Genomic DNA, 20,940 nt, shown 5'->3' with positions numbered 1-20,940 from the left:
GCGGCCGCTCTGTCACCTTTGTTTGGTCCCCGGGTCACGTCGGCATCCCGGGTAACGAGCGGGTTGACGAACTGGCGAAACAGGCGGTCAGTTCCCCGGCCATGGAGATCGGTCTTTTAGAGAGTGACGTCCGATCCGTATTGCGGCAGAAGGTCCTTGCTGCTTGGCGTGATGAGTGGCGCACCCTGCTCTCTCCCAACAAACTTCGGGCAGTCAAGGAGACAACCAGTGTGTGGCGCTCCTCCATGCGGGGGTCTCGCAAGGACGCTGTCGTCCTCTGCCGGCTCCGCATAGGACATACCCGGCTCACGCACGCGTATCTCTTGTGCCGTGACGACCCGCCTCTCTGTCGCTGCGGATTGGCCCTGACCGTGGTACACGTCTTACTAGACTGCCCACTTTTAACTGCCCTCAGGCAGACGTTCGCGCTGCCTGATACACTCCCTGCTCTTTTAACCGATGACTCTACTATGGCTGACTTAGTTCTCCGTTTTATTCGAGCAGGGGGTTTTTATCATTCAATATGAGAGTCCCTTTTTATTTTTTTTAGTGTCGACTGTGGCTTTTGGCCTGGGGTTTTAGTTTGTGGTGTTTTAATGTGTCCCTTGGTTGTTGGCCTTTCCAGTTTTATTTTCATGGTCGGCCAATGACCGTCGCACTCTGTGTGTCTTTTAATCTCTTTTCTCTGGTCTTCGTCTATGTCTTTCTTGTACTGTGTCGTCCCTTGTCGTCTCCGTTATGTGTTTATTGCTTGTTGGACTTTTCTTCGTGTATTATTATGGTCGTGGAACAAGGGACCGATGACCTAAGTAGTCTGGTCCCTTTAACCCCCCCACAAACCAAACCAAACCAAACCAAACACTCTGAACCGACATGGTGGAAAAACTTTTTTTGGTGTGTATATTTGAGTACACATGTCAATACCAGTTTCTTGGTGCTTCGGTGTAGTATTCTAACACCAGATAGCGTATTGTAATATTGTTTCCTGCTGGTGTGTGTGTGTGTGTGTGTGTGTGTGTGTGTGTGTGTGTGTTTGATGCATATCTTTCGGCATTGAAATCATTTTAACGTTATGGGAGTGTTATGTATGTGTGTTAATATTAAACCAGGGGTACATGACTTTGATGAAAGTAATACATATAGCTTTGACTTTAAATTGGGGTTGCATTTTTGTAACGAAATCTGTCACATCATTTTAATACTGTGCTCTAACTGGTTGGAAAGAGGAGAGCGAGGTATATAAAGCACAATTCGGCACGGTTGCATTTCATGGGCTCTACCAACCGAGCTACCATAGCATGACTGACAGTCCGTCCTCGTAGCTTTACTTCCGCTTGTACCTCATCTTCTGTGTTCAGTCTGAAATGAATATATTTGTCTTTCAAATAAATAATTAAACTTTTTACCGTACTAATTTTAGTACATATCTAGGACCATTTTCCAATACTATGCTCTAATTTGTTGGGAAGTGGAAGGAAGGAGAGGATATAAAGTACATAATTTATCTCCTTCCATCATCTTGTATTTCTAGTACTGCTCTAGGATCAGCTAGAGATGAGGATGGGGAAAGATGCTCAATTTTCCGTCACCACAATTGAGTTACTTACGCCATAACTGGTTTTTCATACTGCGCTATGACTGACTCGACATTAGTAGTAATACACGGTTATTGGTTGGAGGGCATTGTTTACATTTCCCACTAAAAAAATTGTTGTACTTGCGCTGTTTTGATTTTTTTTAGTATTCCATTATGATTGGCGGGAGATGAGAGTATAGGGAGGGGAAAGGGACGTGGCTCCTCAGTGATAAGAATGTCACTGATAACAACGAAGCCAACAATGATAAGGATGACGAAATTGTTAGTATTGTTAAATAACTGAACAGAAAACAGAGTGTTTTGGTTTGTAAACTACTATTTAAAAACTTCCATTTGGCACAAAGACAAAGACAAACACAACAGCTGATTATCTAGATCTTCTCTTACATTGTGTATTGCAGATGTCGTTTGTTTTCAGAGAAAAATAAAGGCAACAAATGGCTATACTCTTTACGGAACTCTAGGTTAGGAACGTGAATGTAACCCTACAGACGTCACTAGATCTGTTACTTGTGCTGGTCAGAGTCGCCGACGTAAACAAAGTGAAGCAAAGTGACTACAGCGTTATTGCTTACCAGCTCCACTGTGATGGGCCCAAAATGGCGTCTGCTGGCAAGCTGGAATACGAGGGCCGTTCAGTAAGTAATGCAACAGTTTTTTTCTTGGCCAATTTGGATTGAAAAAATATGGAATTTGTTGTGAGACATCGCGGAATATTCTCGCTTCGGACCCCATAGTTTTATGAAGTTCTGATAGGTAGCGGCACAATACGTAGCCTTCAAAATGGCGTCTGTAACGGAGGTGCGTTCCAAGCAGAGAGCTGTCATTGAGCTTCTTTTGGTGGAAAACCAGAGCATCGCAGATATTGGGAGGTGCCTGCAGAATGACTATGGAGACGTGGCAGCGAACAATACCACAGTGAGATGTTGGGTGAGGCATTTGTCATCGCAAGAGGGACGCGCGTTTCCCTGATCTCCCCTGTGTCATTCGACTGCACACAGCTATGACTCCTGCCATGTCGTTACGTGTGGAGACTCTCATTCAAAGTGATCGACAGCTCACAGTCAAAAACACCGCTGCACAATTGGACGTGTCTGTTTTTAGTGCTGGCACACTATTCCACCACTTGGGTAGTCAAGGGCATGTGGCCTCTGGTTTCCCCGGCACCCAACAGCAGACTGTAGAAAGCAACGAAACCATCTGTGCAGAACTGTGGATGGTGGAGAGGTTACTGATGAAACATGACGTTGGCTCAAGCGTCCACCAGTAGAGTGGTACCACGCGGGCGCAGTCCTTCACAGAAAGGTGGCGTAGGGCCGTCGCATTGGATGCAGGTTACGTTGAAGGGAAGCGTCCGATTCCACCCGTCTGTTTTGACCCCGCATGTAATGGTGTGCTGTGTGACGTCGTTATGATACGGAGTTTCTGAATTGGTTGTATTTGTAGATGTCCTTTTGTTGCATTTGATGGTGCCCTTTGGTGGTGGATGTGGACGTGCTGAGTTTAACTTTTGGCATTAGGTTTTGGTTAGTATCATGCAAATGTGGTTTTGAGTTTAGGTAGTTGGTCTGGTAGCGTGGGTTGTGGAAGTGTTTTCAGTGATCAAGGTTCTTTTTTGTTGTGTTTGGCGTTTTTGTTAGGTCTGATTAGTTTTGCGTAAAAAAATCTGTTTTTTAATTGTTTTTCGTTAGGTAAGGATATGACAGGTAAGTTGACGAGTGTGTCATTACGTTGCGAGATGGGTGATAGGATATGATATCATACTGTTTTCCCCGAAGTTCGGTCTTGTTGCTGAAGTGTGTGTAAGTGTGTGTGTGTGTTTAGATGGTATTGCCGGTTTTTTTTAGTAAGTTTATTTTGTTTTGATTTTATTGTCTAGTAATTGTGATGTGTTGTATATTTATGATAGGTCGGTTGTCTTTTAATTGATGTAGTGAATATGGGATATTTGGGTTTTTGAGTTGTGCTGGTTTTGGTTCCATCTTTCCCAGTTGTAGATGTTGGTTTTCTTGTATCGGTAGCTGCAATTGAGCTATGGTCAGGGGAAAATATCCGATTCCTGTGGTTTTGTTGGTGTAGCGGAATGCTGTGATTAAATTTTTTTTGATATTGTTTCGGGAAGGTGTGATGTTTCTCTTATTGATGTATATTTATGTCCCCACCCTAAACCCTCAATTTTCCGCGGTTATCCCGTTAGTTTCGTTTTATTTTTGAAGTGTGACGTTATTGTCCCATTCTTACTTTTGTTTGCGTTTGTCGGCGTGTGTGTGCAGTAACGTAATTGTTTTCATTTTCTACACACTGTAAGTAGCAGTTTTGGACACATTGTTGACGTTATGGTGCCAAGCTGAAGAGTGGAATCGGACGCTTCTGTAATGCCAAAATATGATTTCGGAACCAAAAGAATGGGGAACAATATTGTACACTCCTGGAAATTGAAATAAGAACACCGTGAATTCATTGACCCAGGAAGCGGAAACTTTATTGACACATTCCTGGGGTCACATACATCACATGATCACAATGACAGAACCACAGGCACATAGACACAGGCAACAGAGCATGCACAATGTCGGCACTAGTACAGTGTATATCCACCTTTCGCAGCAATGCAGGCTGCTATTCTCCCATGAAGACGATCGTAGAGATGCTGGATGTAGTCCTGTGGAACGGCTTGCCATGCCATTTCCACCTGGCGCCTCAGTTGGACCAGCGTTCGTGCTGGACGTGCAGACCGCGTGAGACGACGCTTCATCCAGGCCCAAACATGCTCAATGGGGGACAGATCCGGAGATCTTGCTGGCCAGGGTAGTTGACTTACACCTTCTAGAGCACGTTGGGTGGCACGGGATACATGCGGACGTGCATTGTCCTGTTGGAACAGCAAGTTCCCTTGCCGGTCTAGGAATGGTAGAACGATGGGTCCGATGACGGTTTGGATGTACCATGCACTATTCAGTGTCCTCTCGACGATCACCAGAGGTGTACGGCTAGTGTAGGAGATCGCTCCCCACACCATGATGCCGGGTGTTGGCCCTGTGTGCCTCGGTCGTATGCAGTCCTGATTGCGGCGCTCACCTGCACGGCTCTAAACACGCATACGACCATCATTGGCACCAAGGCAGAAGCGACTCTCATCGCTGAAGACGACACGTCTCCTTCCGTCCCTCCATTCACGCCTGTCGCGACACCACTGGAGGCGGGCTGCACGATGTTGGGGCGTGAGCGGAAGACGGCCTAACGGTGTGCGGGACCGTAGCCCAGCTTCATGGAGACGGTTGCGAATGGTCCTCGCCGATACCCCAGGAGCAACAGTGTCCCTAATTTGCTGGGAAGTGGCGGTGCGGTCCCCTACGGCACTGCGTAGGATCCTACGGTCTTGGCGTGCATCCGTGCGTCGCTGCGGTCCGGTCCCAGGTCGACGGGCACGTGCACCTTCCGCCGACCACTGGCGATAACATCCATGTACTGTGGAGACCTGACGCCCCACGTGTTGAGCAATTCGGCGGTACGTTCATCCGGCTTCCCGCATGTCCACTATACGCCCTCGCTCAAAGTCCGTCAACTGCACATACGGTTCACGTCCACGCTGTCGCGGTATGCTACTAGTGTTAAAGACCGCGATGGAGCTCCGTATGCCACGGCAAACTGGCTGACACTGACGGCGGCGGTGCACAAATGCTGCGCAGCTAGCGCCATTAGACGGCCAACACCGCGGTTCCTGGTGTGTCCGCTGTGCCGTGCGTGTGATCATTGCTTGTACAGCCCTCTCGCAGTGTCCGGAGCAAGTATGGTGGGTCTGACACACCGGTGTGAATGTGTTCTTTTTTTCCATTTCCAGGAGTGTATATTGTAATTCTTAACAAAATTAACCTACTTTCATCGGAAAAAAGTGTGTTACATTACTTACTGAAAGCCACTCATATTTTCCGTATACAGTTCATGACATTGTTTTCTTACGTGACTGGTCTTCGTAAATCAAAAGTCGCTCACTCTAGCGCCTATTTGCTAGCTTTTCCTTGTTTGTTTGTATGTGTGTGGTGTTACATTGCCGCCGCGCGGGATTAGCCAAGCGGTCTAGGGCGCTGCAGTCATGGACTGTGAGGCTGGTCGCGGCGGAGGTTCGAGTCCTCCCTCGGACGTGTGTGTGTGTGTGTGTGTGTGTGTGTGTGTGTGTGTGTGTGTGTGTGTGTGTGTGTGTGTCCTTAGGATAATTTAGGTTAAGTAGTGTGTAAGCTTAGGAACTGATGACCTCAGCAGTTAAGTCCCATAAGATTTCTGTTACATTGCCTCTACCTGTGTGTGCCGCAGCGAGCTCTGGCTGGACGCACGTGGCGGCGGCGTGGCAGCCTGGCGCGGGCCGGCTGCTGGTGCACCTGGACTGCGCGCCGCCGCGCCGCCTGCGGCTCGCCTCCAGGGCGCCGCTGCACGTGCCGACGGACGCCCTCGTCTACTTCCGCCAGGAGCCCGGCCTCAAGAAGAAGTTCCTCGTGAGTACACGCCAGCCACTGCGTTGCAGAATTTTCGAACGTGTTTGGTGGTAGCCTGGTACGATACTGCTCTAGAGCAGTCAACATGGGTTACGAAATCGACGGAAGCGTGAAATTCAGCTCGGTCTCTTCGTCCAGGTCGCTCTGTTCGCCAAAGAGACCAGGAAGGCAGTAAATACCGGAGCCCAGGCAGAATTCCCGTTCCTTGTCTTCCGGAAAACGTTCCATACAGTTCGGCGTTGCCTCCTAACGAGGAAGATGCCTGCGTACAGAATGTCAGACCAGCTGTGCTACTCGACTGAGAAGATCCCGGCAGCTGAGAGAAATCTTCGGCCGTGAAAGTAACACCGCGTCACCCGAGAGAATGTTGTAGGACCAATACTTTCCACAATACGAATATACTGATGTGACAAACGCCATGGCATAGTAATGTGCTAATGTACAGAAGGCGATAATATCGCATACATATGGTATAAAAGGTCAGCGATTTGGCGGAGCTCTCATTTGTACTGACGTGATTCATGTGAAAAAGTTTCCGACGTTACTATGACTGCTCGACGAGATGTAACAGACTGTGAACGCGGAATGGTAGTTGGAGGTAGACAGATGGGACATTCCATTCCAGCATTAGTTACGGAATTTAACATTCCCAAATATGGTTCAGAAGCTTCAAATGTCCTTGAGCACTATGGGACTTAACTTCTTAGGTCATCAGTCCCCTAGAACTTAGAACTACTTAAACCTAACGAACCTAAGGACATCACACAGATTCATGGCCGAGGCAGGATTCAAACCTGCGACCGTAGCAGTCCCGCGGTTCCGGACTTAAGCGCCTAGAACCGCACGGCCACCGCGGCCGGCCATTCCGAAATACACAGCCCCAAGAGTGCGCAGATAATACTAAATTGTAGGTATTACCTCTCACCATGGACACTGCAGTGGCCGACGGCCTTCACTTAACGACCGACAGCAGCGTCGTTTGCGTAGAACTGTTAGCGCTAACGGACAAGCAGCACCACCTGAAATAACCATATAAATTAATATGGCACGTGCGAGGAACGTATCCGTTACGACAGTGCGGCGTGATTTGGTGTTGGGGCTGTGGCAGCAGGCGACCGACGCGAGTGCCTTTTCTAACACGACGTCGCCTGCAGCGCCTTCTTGGGCACCTTAGCATATTGGTTGGACTCTAGACAACTGTAAAAGCGTAGCTCGATTGAAGACAAGTTTGGATTGTGCTGGCAAGAGAAGTTGATGCACGTCTTGCAGAGCCTATCGAGTTTCACGGGTATTTGGTGGACGAGCAACACCCTATTGAAACAACGCATCATCTTCTGTTCAAAGAACGGCAAAACGGTGGGTCTAACAACATTCTGCACGTACCGAACGCAAGTTAGCGTCCCATCCAGAAACACCAAAGATGACTGAGAGTCGTTGCTTATTGCACCCAAGACCAGCTGGTCTGTTTGAGATCAGCGTTTCTTGGACGAATGAATTCTACTAGGCAGTGCTCACCAGGTGTACGTCGGACGCGCAACGATCATCACTTGTGTGCAGGCATAATCTGCTCTCATCGCTGAAGACCATTTCATCTTCCAAGCGATCCTCTGACGGCACCTGTTGAGCCGTGCCTACTCATGCTCTGGCGAGTAGAAGACGGGCTAGGATATTGTTTGCCCATAGTCTCTCTGCCAACAACCGTTTCGCAACAGTTCGTGTTGACACGTTTGGGCTCACAAGACACCTTATCTGTGCTTTGGTATCTGTACGATCTGCCACTGTTGCCCTTACGACGCAATGATCCTGGCAGGCATCTGTGCTGCTTGGACGTCCAGAGCGTCGTCTACTCGTGTGAGAATGTTCACGTGACCACTGATACCAGCATAGTAGGACAACTGACGCAGCACTTGCCACTTGTGTGGCAGGACCATCCCGACACCAGGAAGAGGCTAACATGATCCCTTTCATACTACCTCACTTGGCTGTAGGAAGCAAGAGTGCGTCTCCGTCGGATGGTTACCTGCTTCCTTCACATGTATACACCACAATGAACCTTCCGGCCCTCAGATGAGTCCAGATTTCAGTTGGTAAGAGCGATGGTAGTGTTAATGTGTGGCGCAGATACCACGAACCATGGACCCAAGTTGTCAACAAGGTACTGGTACTGGTGGTACTCCATAATGGTTTGGGCTGTGTTTACATGGGATGGACTAGGTCTTTATGTTAAGTTGCCTGGGGACCATTTTCAGCTATTCGTGAGCCTCAAGTTCTCAAACGACGGCTTTTTATGAATGAAAATGCGCCATGTCACCGGGCTTCAATTGCTCGCCACGGGCTAGAAGAATATTCTGGACTATTCAAGCGAATGATCTGGGCAAACAGATCACCCGATATGAATGCCTTCGAACATTTCTGGGACATAATAGGGAGATCAGTTCATGCGCAACATCCTGCATCGGCAACGCTTTCTTAACTATGGACAGCTGTGGACCCAACATAGCTCAATAATTCTGCTGGGCACTTCCAACGAGATGTTGAGTCCATGCCACGTGTAATTGTTCGACTACGTTGGGCAGGAGGTGATGCGACACTATATGAGGTGGTACCCTATGACTTTTGTCACCTCAGTGTAAACTATCTCTTGGATAACGTCGGAATTCCCATGAGACTCTCTGCGTATCATGCTGCTGTGTACACAGAAGTTGCAAAGCTAGACGATTTTGGCGAAATGCAGAAATCCCTACAGTGGGTATATCCTTGGTACAGGTGTTAGTCAATTAGATAATTAGTTTGTTAGGTTCATGCTCCTTGGATATTATGCGCAATAAATCGTAATGATATGGAAATGTAGACCATCGGAAATTAATTTGTGAATATGGCTACATGATAGATAAATAATAATGCTGGTCCAGCACAGTTTTATTTTACCAAGAAGTTCCGAGGGGAACACAGATTCTTTGAGTCATTTCAGTCCACGTCGGAAACTGAGACCATCTCTTATGTTTTTCTTGGTAGTGGGTCTTTCCTCCTTTTTTTCCTGCGTTAGCCAACTGACGCTGTTGTAAGATTACATCACGGAAGAACAATCACTTGAAGCAGTCACATCGATAAAATATCCAGGAGAACGCAAAACTAGGGATTTAAAATGGTAAAACCACGTAAAACTAACAGCACGTACGCCTTACGCCAAGTGAGATTCATATAAAGAAATCCATCCACGAGGTATCTTAAAATACCCTCGTTCGACCAATACCTGAACATTGCTCACCATTCTGGGATCCGTACCAGATAGGATTGGTAGGTGAAATAGAGAAGATCCAAAGAAGAGCATCGCGTTCCGTTAAAAGTTAGTAAGCGCGAAAGTCTCACGAAAGTGCTCAGAAACTCCAGTGGCAGGCGCTACAAGAGAGGCGCTCCGTGAGGAGCGACATAGTCACAGCGGAAATCCGCAGTGATCCTAGATAGTGAATTTATATTTATTCCAATTATGAACCACAATATTTTACTCCAGGTAATTAACTTCGGTCTATGATCACCATACTCAGTCCTTCAAAACAATGAAACAGATGCATATTTCCGTACAAAGTACACCAAACTTACAAAGTAAGGCAGTCAGAGATCAGTTTATGCGTAAATAATATTCGCACACTTTAAAAACAAATAAAAATAGTTATCTTCCGTATCACGGTGTGATTTTCTGTTAAAATTCCAAGAGCGTACGTTCCTAGAAGACTCAACCAATATATTACTTCCTGCTAAGTGTATCCCGTGAAAAGACATTGCAACGAAAATTATAGGTCACCCGTACTCTCACCTACAATCGTTCTTCCCCCAATACATTCACGTCTGGAACAGGAAAGGACGGAAGTCCAATACATTCACGTCTGGAACAGGAAAGGACGGAAGTGACGGTGGAACACAAAGCAACCTCCTCCACATACAGTAAAGTAAGTTTGTGGTGTGTGTTGATGTAGATGTAAAGGAAAAGGTCAAGAGTTCTCGTCCTACACTGAGAAAACAGCTACTTTCAGGCCATAAAATCCCATCATTTTTCTACCCATTCCCCTTTTATTTTAATGCAGTTTAGCAGTCGCTAGAGTTGTGCAACTACAAAGACGGAACATGTGATGGTACTCGTACATCTCGCCAGCCCGCATCCCCTACTTCCTATAGTAAAATCTTTAAAAAGACATAATAATTTTAAAAATAAATAGAAAGATAGTTTGCCGTCAAGGTACACAATGAGGGCGTAAATATTTTTTTACCAAACTGTTTCTTTAAAATCACAAGAATAATGTTGCCATTCGCGCAGTAATCCGAGCGCGTATTTCGGGCGCTGTTCGAATGTTTCAGCTGCAACAACAGTGGGTTCACGCTATTGATTTAACAGTCCTCTGTGTTCGCAGTATATTGTTATAAGATGGTTGTCACTAAGCTTAAATGGCATTTTCGAGAAGAGAGAAGGTTGACAAGTCAAGCCAAAATAAAGAGCTACTTTTGTTGCAAATTCACCCTTAATTTTGTAACCCAATATCCTTTTAATAAGAAACAGATGCTACCGAAATTTGGCAAAGGATTTTCTTTCTGCAATTTCAACCTGCTGAAGAATTGGTTTATTAAGCGAGAAACTAGGTACAACACACGTCAATAGCTTATCAAGAAGTACATTCTAATTATCAAAATAAACCATTCATTTCCTCACCCACGTTGTTGCAAAAACCCACAGCAAATCTCGTTTCACTGTCTTTAAGATTAAACTGGTTATAAATCCGCATTATCTTCTCACATTAAAAGGTAATTATGGTGAAGAAGTTCACTGCTTCACTCTCAGTAGGGATAGGAACAGAAATATTGCACACTCTTACCTGCGAATTATTTTCAGGTTTCTCAGATGAAGAACTGGGAGAGCATCCATTGGTAAGTTTCTATTCCAGTCATTCACTATTAAAAATGCTGAGATACAGGATTCCTGAAAATTGCTAGAGAATTGGCGTTTTTTTTTTTGTGCGGATTGTTAACGTCATCCGATCTGAAAAAGCGTCATCAGGTATGAGTAACGGCTAAATTTCTCTTGTTGACCGGTTTAATTTTTTTTTTGTCAAAACGCACCATAATTTTCTCTAACTCATCGCGCAATACCTACTGTAACAGAATCTTGAAACAAACAATTGGCGACTACAGCGATCCTCATTATTTCGGTTTCCTGGAACATGAGAAAATAATTTTCGCCTCATTGTGTCGGTTTGCTGTAACATACGAAAAAAAATCAAATTTATTCTCATACCAGTAAATTCTCTTTTTAAAAGCTTTCAGTGACTTTTTAAAACATAAAGTACTGGATTGAAAAAAAATTAAATACTGTAGATTCAGTTGTACCATCCTAACCGCATGGCAAAATACTCTAATCATTGTGTACTATCATTTGCGAAAATCTCATTTAGATGTGACAAGCTGTTTAATAGATCTTAGTTATGTTATGAATATTTCATTCTCGCGATCGTGCGGTCGGAAGTGAACGTGCTAAATAAATTCCACTTTGTCGAGATTGGAGACCGATACCTCCTCCCAAGACTAAAGAAAAGTTCAGTAACTTAGCATAATTTTATTTGCAGCAAAATACGATGTAATATACACATAACGAAAAATCGTAGCAACCCGTATTTTTCATTACAAACTTTTTCGAATATGCGCAGCGTCTTTGTTAACTCCAAATATCACATTGTCAACATTAGCGAAATGATGGGCACTTCACCATGAAACAGACGTCTAAAGCTAGACATACTTAAAAATCAGTTTTTTTTAATGAATAGTCTATGTAACATCGTGTGAGAAAGACTACAGTTATAATGGAGCGCACGTGACGTTCTACCCGTTATGGTTATGGGATTGCTGCACCCTGACTAGCAGGCTAACCAGCGTTCTCTGCGTACACCCGTAGGCGCAGATAGCTGCACTCGACGCCGAGCCGACTCGTCAGACTGATAGCCGGCTTTCTTTCTGTTCTTAAACTAAAGCAAGATAGATGGCGAGTTTCTTCGTACGTCACGACAAAACTGGTACAGGCACACATGTTTCACAATACACCGTTCAGCACAAATTGTTGAGCATGAGGCTCTGCAGCAGACGATCCGTATATGTTCCCCTGTTGGTCCAATGACATAGACTGTTGCCTCGTGATGACTGGGTGTTGTGTGCTGTCCTTAGGTTAGTTAGGTTTAAGTAGTTCTAAGTTCTATGAGACTGATGTTCATAGATGTTAAGTCTCATAGTGCTCAGAGCCATTTGAACCATTTTTTAACATCGTCTGTTAGAATCGTAGTGGACTCAGGAACGTCTAAATTGGACTGTGGATCAATGGAAACTAGTTGTCTGGTCAGACGAAGCATGTTTTGTATTATATAAGGTCGGTGGTTGTCTGGATACGCAATCATCCAGGAGAACGGCCATTTATAACGATCACCACCCTCGGACACAGGCTGGTTGGGGCGGCATTATGTTATGGGGAACATACACCTCGGCTTACAGGGGACCTGAGGAATCCCAGCAAGGACTTCTCTAATGCATGGCAGGCAGAATTAGACTAACACGCTATTGAGCACTCGTCAGTTTATATCTAACTTGTAGTGTAGCTGTTGGATAATATCATTACTTTCTTGTCACTGCAGTTTCTCTAATTGTTTACTATTACAGTACTAATTCAAGATCTCGACTGACGTTACTGGTTGTAAACTGCATGTGGAACCCCATAAACACTGTGAAGGAATAGCTGACACGTTCTTAAGCGTGATGTAACACAGTACTTAGAGTATAATCGTGTTGTTTTCCTTTATCACTGTTTTTTTTTTTTTTGTGAATGAAGGTGGAAAATGATTTCCTTTTGGGTATATTAACAAGACACGTACCACCAGGCATTATCATTGCTATAAAATAATTGTATTAAACGGTAACATACTTCAGGGAGTCACACACTGTTAAAAATATAAAGGAAGTTGTCTCAAGGTGGTAGATAGTGTGAATGGAACCTTTTAGAATACTTGATAACAACCTTACCATGGCATTTTTTTTTTTTTTGCAAGGTCAGAGGATTAAATACGTTACATTGAACTGATTGAAAAATTATCGGAGAAAATGTCTCTAGAGAAAACCGAAACAATGACGTTTTACGGTGAAATCTTGACCCGTGCAACAAAATAACACAAAATCCTAACGTTTGTGTTTCGTCACTCACCTTACATGTAAATCACAGGATTCCTACAGCAAACTAACATGTTTCGTGAGAATCGTATAACGAACACCGGATGACAAGGATAAGAAAGAAAATATTGTTTTGAGTTAAATGATGTCATTGCGGTTCCATTAATGCTGAAGGAGTGTGAAAAGAAGACTGCAGCATTTTCCCAAGTGAAGCATATATACTTCAATAAAGCTCATTCGATAAGTAGGTTTTTCACTGCTTGGCTGGAGAGTAAGTGTAAACATATAAGAAGAGATGGGAGTTTAGAGCACTGCAGCTAAAATAATAAAATATGACAACTACCCTTTCCTGTATTTGCCGCTCAAATCTGAATCTAGGACAGCCGAGGCACTCATACAAAGCAACAGATCGATGAAAATGGAAAAGAAGGCAGTACCACTAAAGAGCTGAAACACACCTGGTGCTGCTGCTGCTGCTGCTGATGATGATGATGATTTAGCAACAGATTAAGAGGTCAGCAACTTGGGTGGACGGAATGTGCAGTAATCCATTACCTGTTCTTAGTTATCACTTACTGCTCTCCGTTTACACACATACCGTAGCGGAGTTACTGCTTCACAAATATGTTTGGAGAAACATTATTTTGGAATGTTCTGACTTGCCCATAACCAGTTCTCCTTACTCTCCAACTTTATACAAGCGGTGCTCTTTTAGCACTGCGTTTCATTTTAGAAACAACAAAAAGTTACAACGTGGATAGCGGTCAGGGAGTAGGGCTTCACGTTTTCCAGGAACTTCCTGAACAACCTGACGATGGCGAAACGTTCACCGTTCCTTAGCAGGAATACTGGGTTTGCAACTATGGCCCAGACACAGAACAACACGAACATACACAAATGTGGGCCACCTTAGACCAGGCAGTGAAAATTAAATGTTAATTGAGGATGTTTTGCGTAGCTAGCCCACATTTCCTTCGTTGGGTGTCTTCATCCTCGGTAACGATCACACGTTACAACGCCACCGAGACGACAGGAAAAGGAAGGGTTGCGCCCTCATCTGCTCTACGTCTGTCAACCGGTTAACGTTTAGATAACTACTTAAATCAGATCAATGGTACAAATGTATCTGTACCATATCCTCACCGCTTAATTTAATTTTAACTTAATAATGTAGCGTAATGTTCCATCTGTAGACATTGCCTACATCAGCAGGACCGCATTGAACTGGAAATAGTACCAGAATTTAGGGACCTAGCCGTGCGGTGTGTACCCGTTCTTTATGCCAATTTCACAGCCAGCGGCGGCTGCAGAGAGCACTTAACCCACAACTCTTCCTCTTTTCTATACGTTCTTTTCTCTGTTTGTACTTTAGTTAAATCTTAGATGGAATACCCAATGGAATTACCTCCTTTCTCAGTAGTTCATATTATAGAGAGTTGCTTGCGTAGTGAACAGTTCCCTCTGACTGGAAAATGTCACCTTTGTTTACAAGAAGGGTAGTGGATAGAGTTCACAAATATAGACCAGTTAGTTTAGCGCTCGCTTCTTCGCTCGCATTTGCGTAGTAATTATAACGAAAATAATTTTATAAACATGCACTGATGGAAAAACATCACAACACCCAGGAGGAGTTGCGCGGCATCAACGAAATTTGGTAGGCGTGATTCTACATCTGAGAGATGATGTCTCTCCAGATTTCGCTCAAGTCACGTAAGAGTGGCCCTAGCAGCTCCACTATGAGGATGCGAATCAGGTTTGCGTAAAAAAAAAAAGTTGGAATGCCTTTAGGCAACAAAGATGCCATTATCGACGCTCACTGAGTTTGGACGAGGTCTTGCAATAGGGCTACGAGAAACTATACATTTGTTCGGCACTACTGCAGAACAACTTGGCTGAAGTAGCCACTGTACGTGACTGCAGGCTGCGGTGGTCACGAAAATGTACGGCACTGCCAAACGGGGAGACAATCGTGTTTCGGTGTATAGCTGTGGCCAATCGTACTGCATCTGCAGCAGCGATACGGGCAGCAGTTGGCACCTCAGTGACGCAACGAACTGTTACAAATCCGTTACTTCAAGGACAGCTCCGAGCCAGGCGTCCTGTAGAGTGCATTTAACTGACCCCCAACCCACAGTGATGTCAAGCGAGAGCGTCTCCTGATGAAAGCTGGTTCTGCCTCGCTACCAGTGATGGTCGTGTGTTGGTTAGGAGGCCAGCCTGCGTGCAAGTCGCACTGGACCTACATCTGGAGTTATCGCCTGGAATGCGATTTCATATGACGGCAGGAGCACTCTCGTGGTTACCCTACGCCCACTGACTGCAAGATTGTATCAGTCTTGTGGTTCGACCAGTTGCGCTGGAATTCATGGAAACTTCTACGTCATACTCCGCAAGCCACCTAATTGCTTGTGGCGGAGGTTACTTTCGGTACCACTATTTGTTTTATATGGTAATTTCACTCAAGGTCGCTCTGCATAGTTACGCCTAGATATTTTACGACAGACGCTCTCTCCAGCTGTTTGTCATCAGTAATGTACCTGTACAGTAGTGGATTTCTTTTCTTATGTATGCGCAATATGTTGCACGATTCATCAATTCCATGCAGCATCCTCAGCGAATATCCTTGAAGATCATCCGACTATTCTTTCTACTATATCGTTTTATGTATATTGTAAACAGCAACGGTCATATCACACTTCCCCCGTGGTACTCCAGATACTACCTTTACTTTTGTCGATTTTCTTCCGTTAAGAGCGACGTGTTGAGTTCTGTCTGCAAGAAAGTCTTGAATCCAATCGCAGGTCAGCTCCGTTAGCTCGTTTTTTTTCTTCTTTTTTCTTCATTAAACGGCAATGCGGGACGGTGACAAATGCCTTACTGAAATCAAGGAACACGGCATCAGCCTTAGCGCCGTTGTCCACTGCGCTGTGGATCTCATGGAGGAACAGAGCGAGTAGAGTTTCGCAGAATCTCTATTTGCGGAATCCATGTGTTGATATTTATACAGCAGATCATTTTCCAAAAACGTCATAATTCTTGAGCATGAAACATATTCATAATTCTAAAACACATTGAAATCAACGATATAGGTCTATAATAATGTGGCTCTGCCTTATGGCCTTTTTAGAAACGGAAATGACCTGCGCTTTTTCCAGTCGTTAGGTACTTACCGTTGCTCAAGCGGTCTACGATAAATTACTGTTAGAAGGGGAGTAAGTTCTTTCTTATAATCTTTATAGAATCTTACAGATATCTCATCTGGTTCTGAAGCCTTTCTGCTACTAAGCGATTGAAGCTGCTTTTCCATTCCGCGATCGGTTATGTATCTGCCATTTCGATGTTCGTACGACTATTGAAAGGAGGGAAAGTATTACGATCTTCCGCGGTGAAACAACTTCGTAAGAGCGAATTGAATACTTCGCCTTCTCTCTGTTATCTTCCGTTTCGGTGCCGGTGTGGTCGCTTAGGGAATGAAGAGATGATTCTAGCCCACTTATTGATTTTACATACCGCCAAAATTTCTTAGGGTTTTTACTCAGATCTATTGACAACGTCTTACTTTCGAAATCATTGAACGCTTCTCTCATTGCTCTGCTTACCCTCATTTTCCCTTCGTTCAGCTTTTGTTTGTCAGCTAGGTGTTTACTTCTCTTGAATCTGAGATGAAGTGCTCTTTGTGTACGTAACGCTTTTCTGACAGGGCTATTAAACCTTAGTGGATTTTTCCCATCCCTTAAACCCTTACTCTGAACATACTTGTTTAGGGGATATTGAACGATGCCTTTTAATTTTTCCCATTTGTTCTCAACATCTTCGTCCTCATCACCGAATATTTGATTGTGACTGCTGAGATATTCTGAAATCCGATCCTGTCACCCTTGCTGAGCAAATATATCTTGCTACCTTACTTAACATTTCTTGTAGGACCCGTCATCATATATCCTGTCACAGCCTTATCACTGGCGACTAACCTATCCTCACGATAAACATTCCAATCAGAACTTTGGATTTCGTTGTCAGTGGCGTCTGGTTTCAATCAGCTTTCTGTTCCCAATTCTATCTGTGCATTATAACTTTCAGTAAGCGATACTAATTCTGGAACCTTTCCTTGGATGCTCCTGCAGTTTACTAAAATCATATTAATCTTTTCTGTCGCTGAGCTGCGAGGGCAAGATTCTCTGAGGTTTCTGTGGCTGATTTAACAGGCAAATCATCTTTTAACCCAAAGGAGGGATTCTCTAACCTAAAAAGGCCCCATATGCACGTCACACGTGCTCCGCTACCGTAGTAGCCGCCTCCTGTGTGTAGTGCACGCCTGACCTATTATGGGGAACCCTTCAATTCTGCACCCGATAGCGGAGGTCGGGAAATTCGCATCCGATACCGTCACCGAGTCATTTGAGCCCCTGGTTTAGACCTTTCACTCTGCTCCAAACCAGAGGACCGCGATCAACCCTGGGTACGATGCTACAAATAGACAGCGTAGCCTGTGCCCCGCGTGCGTTGCTAGTTGCCTTCACCAGTTTAGCCAGCCACCGAAAGGAGCCGAGGAGGGCTTCAGAACCCAAGCGCAGGCGTCATTCGTTCAGACAGGTGTCACTACGTGCAGACGGTTGTACCCATTGAGCTCGATAGCGCCGACAGGGATTCCTCCACATCACGGATGAGACCTCCCGGCAAACATACCGAATTCACACTGCAATTCTTTCCTCCCTTGCCTGCTATCTCCTTGAGGGGCTCCATCACCCGCCTAACGTTGGAGCTTCCAATGACTAGCAATCCAGGGGTATTTTCCAACAGGGTAAGGCTCGCTCACATAATGCTATTGTAACCCAACATGCTCTACAGAGTGATGACATGTTGCATTGTCCCGCTGGATCGCCAGATATGCCTCCAAGCAAGAACATACACGACATCGTCGGAGGACAAGCCCATCATCATCCACAAACAGCATTGAGTGCTCCTGTCTTGACCGCAACGTGCATCCGACAAACTGACGTCCGACAAACTGACGTCCGACAAACTGACGTCCGACAAACTGACGTCCGACAAACTGACATCCGGTACGTGTGGAACACAGTGCATGTACGTTCGCATGCTTGCGTCCAACATTCTGCCGGTTACACCGGTCGCTAGTGCACCACTATTTCACATTTTAATGGCTTATCTTGTACTTACATAAAGCTGTGATCGTGCAATGTTAATCACTTGAATACAGTACCGAGACAAATAGTCTCTAAATTTCATTGCTTTACACTAATTATTTTTTGATGCTGCGATTTTTTCCTCCGTCAGTGTATATTAACCTACTGAAAAATTAATGTATTACAGATTCGTTTCTTTTCTGTGTAATTCTGACAGAGCCGATTAGATTTAGCTCACAAATTGAGCCACCTTCCAAACTTTTCACGCCAATTAAGATCTTTCCTGAATGCAATTATGACGAAAAACGGATCCTGCTAGGTGGATTCGGAGGTTTTTGTTAATCCTGGAGTACAAAGAAACTTTCATCCTCTGACGCATATCTTTTTCAACCGAGAATTCAAATACCAATATTCTTAGATTTATCTTCAAAATTATTTTCATAATAAAATATCCTCATAAAAACTTCTATGCTGATTTGGGCTGAATTTCCAAAAACACAGAAACACATATTTCTAACGAAGAAGCAAAACACAAACTGTCACAGATTTAGCCTAAAAATTCTTTCATAGTTATTTCCGTACAAATTTTCATCCCCTGTTTCACATCCTTAGGGATGGAATTTCGAAAAATCCCTTTTTTTACTATGCGTACAGTATAAGATCAACACCCTCTCCAAATTCTATCCTTAGCGGTTTTGACTGGGCGATGATGAGTCAGCTAATGAATCAGTATATTTTCTTTCATATGTACAGAAGGCGCTGACGTCCTTACGTTACAGAATCCTAAAGCATAACCTGAGCTCAAATATTATGACGTTGCTGAAGAAAATAAGCTTCTTTCAAAGATTCACGCGGATTCAGAAAAAACCATTCGTGTAGAGAATAGTTTGTTTTGTTCGTTGAGCGCAGCTTACAGATGCATGTGAACAAGTAGATTCCGTCCTCCTGGGTTTCCTCCAGCCACATGAATGTGACCTTCACCTATGTTCGACGTCGATGTGCAATAACCATTCAGACGGCAGGCGGCAGCACCAGCAGTGTAGGCTACGAAAAGCGTGTCGTGGAGACGCAGAAAACAATTCAGTTGTTGAAACTTCCTGGCAGATTAAAACTGTGTGCCGGACCGAGACACGAACTCGCAGAAGAGCTTCTGTTAAGTATGGAAGGTTGGAGACGAGGTGCTGGCAGAAGTAAGGCTGTGAGAACTTGGCGTGAGTTGTGCTTGGGTAGCTCAGTTGGTACAGCACTTGCCCGCGAAAGGCGACGGTCCCGAGTTCGAGTCTCGGTCCGGCACACAGTTTTAATCTACCAGGAAGTTCCATATCAGCGCACACTCAGCTGCAGAGCGAAAATCTCGTTCTGGCATTCAGTTGTCGTAATGCGTAAATGGAGCGATTTATGTAACGTCCGAAAGAACAAGATCATTGTATTTTGGGCCAGAGGTGAAAGCGCTTCAGGAGCGGCTACGTTTGTAAATACTTAGCGTACCGGCGTGGTTAAATTATACCGTGCATGGCAAAATATCGGAAGTGATGCAGAGAGAACTGTGGTGCTCCACGGGCCATATATCACAGTGCAGAAAGACGGCTGTGGAATGTGTGTCTAGACGAATAGCTATGCGATGGTTGGGCGTCTTCCCACCCAAGGGAAATCAAGGGCCTGCCAACTGTGTCAAACGTTCTTGCTTACAGACCTCCACAGCAAAAATGTACGGATGTGTGTGAAATCTTGTGGGGCTTAACTGCTACGGTCATCAGTCCCTAAGCTTACACACTACTTAACCTAAATTATCCTAAGGACACACACACACACACACACACACACACACACACACACACACACACACACACACACACACACACACACACACGAGGGAGGACTCGAACCTCCGCCGGAATCAGCTGCACACTCCATCACTGCAGCGCCTAAGACCGCTCGGCTAATCCCGCGCGGCCCCCCACATAAGGCGCCAATACATACGCCAATATCGCAATAGTGTGATGACGGCTTTCCAGATGAGCCACGTTTTAAGCTCCATCAAACAGATGGCCGTTGGCGTATACGGCGTGAACCGTCTGAAAGGAGACATTCTGAAGCAATAGTCGGTTGAGTCCAGACAGGAGGAGGGAGCGTTATGATGCCATGATGCCGGGAATGTTATGCGCGCAACGGTGGTTCAAATGGCTCTAAGCACTATGGGACTTGACATCAGAGTCATGGACTGTGCGGCTGGTCCCGGCGGAGGTTCGAGTCCTCCCTCGGGCGGGCGTGTGTGTGTGTGTGTGTGTGTGTGTGTGTGTGTGTGTGTGTGTGTGTGTGTGTGTGTGTGTGTGTGTGTGTGTGTGTCCTTAGGATAATTTAGGCTAAGTAGTGTGTAAGCTTAGGGAGTGATGACCTTATGAGTTAAGTTCCATAATATTTCACACACATACGAACTTTTTTGACATCAGAGATCATCAGTTCCCTAGGCTTAAAACTACTTAAACCTAACATACATGCCCGAGGCGGGATTTGA

General features: G+C 44.9%; 1 protein-coding gene across 2 annotated transcripts in view; it reads left to right on the top strand.

Moving 5' to 3' along the window:
* LOC126354118 (uncharacterized) overlaps positions 1–20,940 on the top strand; it is a 515,275-nt gene that overhangs the window by 490,794 nt on the left and 3,541 nt on the right. For both annotated transcript variants that reach the window (XM_050003514.1, XM_050003513.1), the window contains one exon: positions 5,909–6,087. In XM_050003514.1, coding sequence (XP_049859471.1) covers positions 5,909–6,087 — 179 coding nt within the window. The remainder of the gene's footprint in view (positions 1–5,908; positions 6,088–20,940) is intronic.

The sequence above is a fragment of the Schistocerca gregaria genome, chromosome 3, assembly GCF_023897955.1.
Source record: "Schistocerca gregaria isolate iqSchGreg1 chromosome 3, iqSchGreg1.2, whole genome shotgun sequence".
NCBI lineage: Eukaryota > Metazoa > Arthropoda > Insecta > Orthoptera > Acrididae > Schistocerca > Schistocerca gregaria.
Note: the sequence above shows the minus strand (reverse complement) of the source record. Positions and strands in the feature narration are given on the sequence as shown.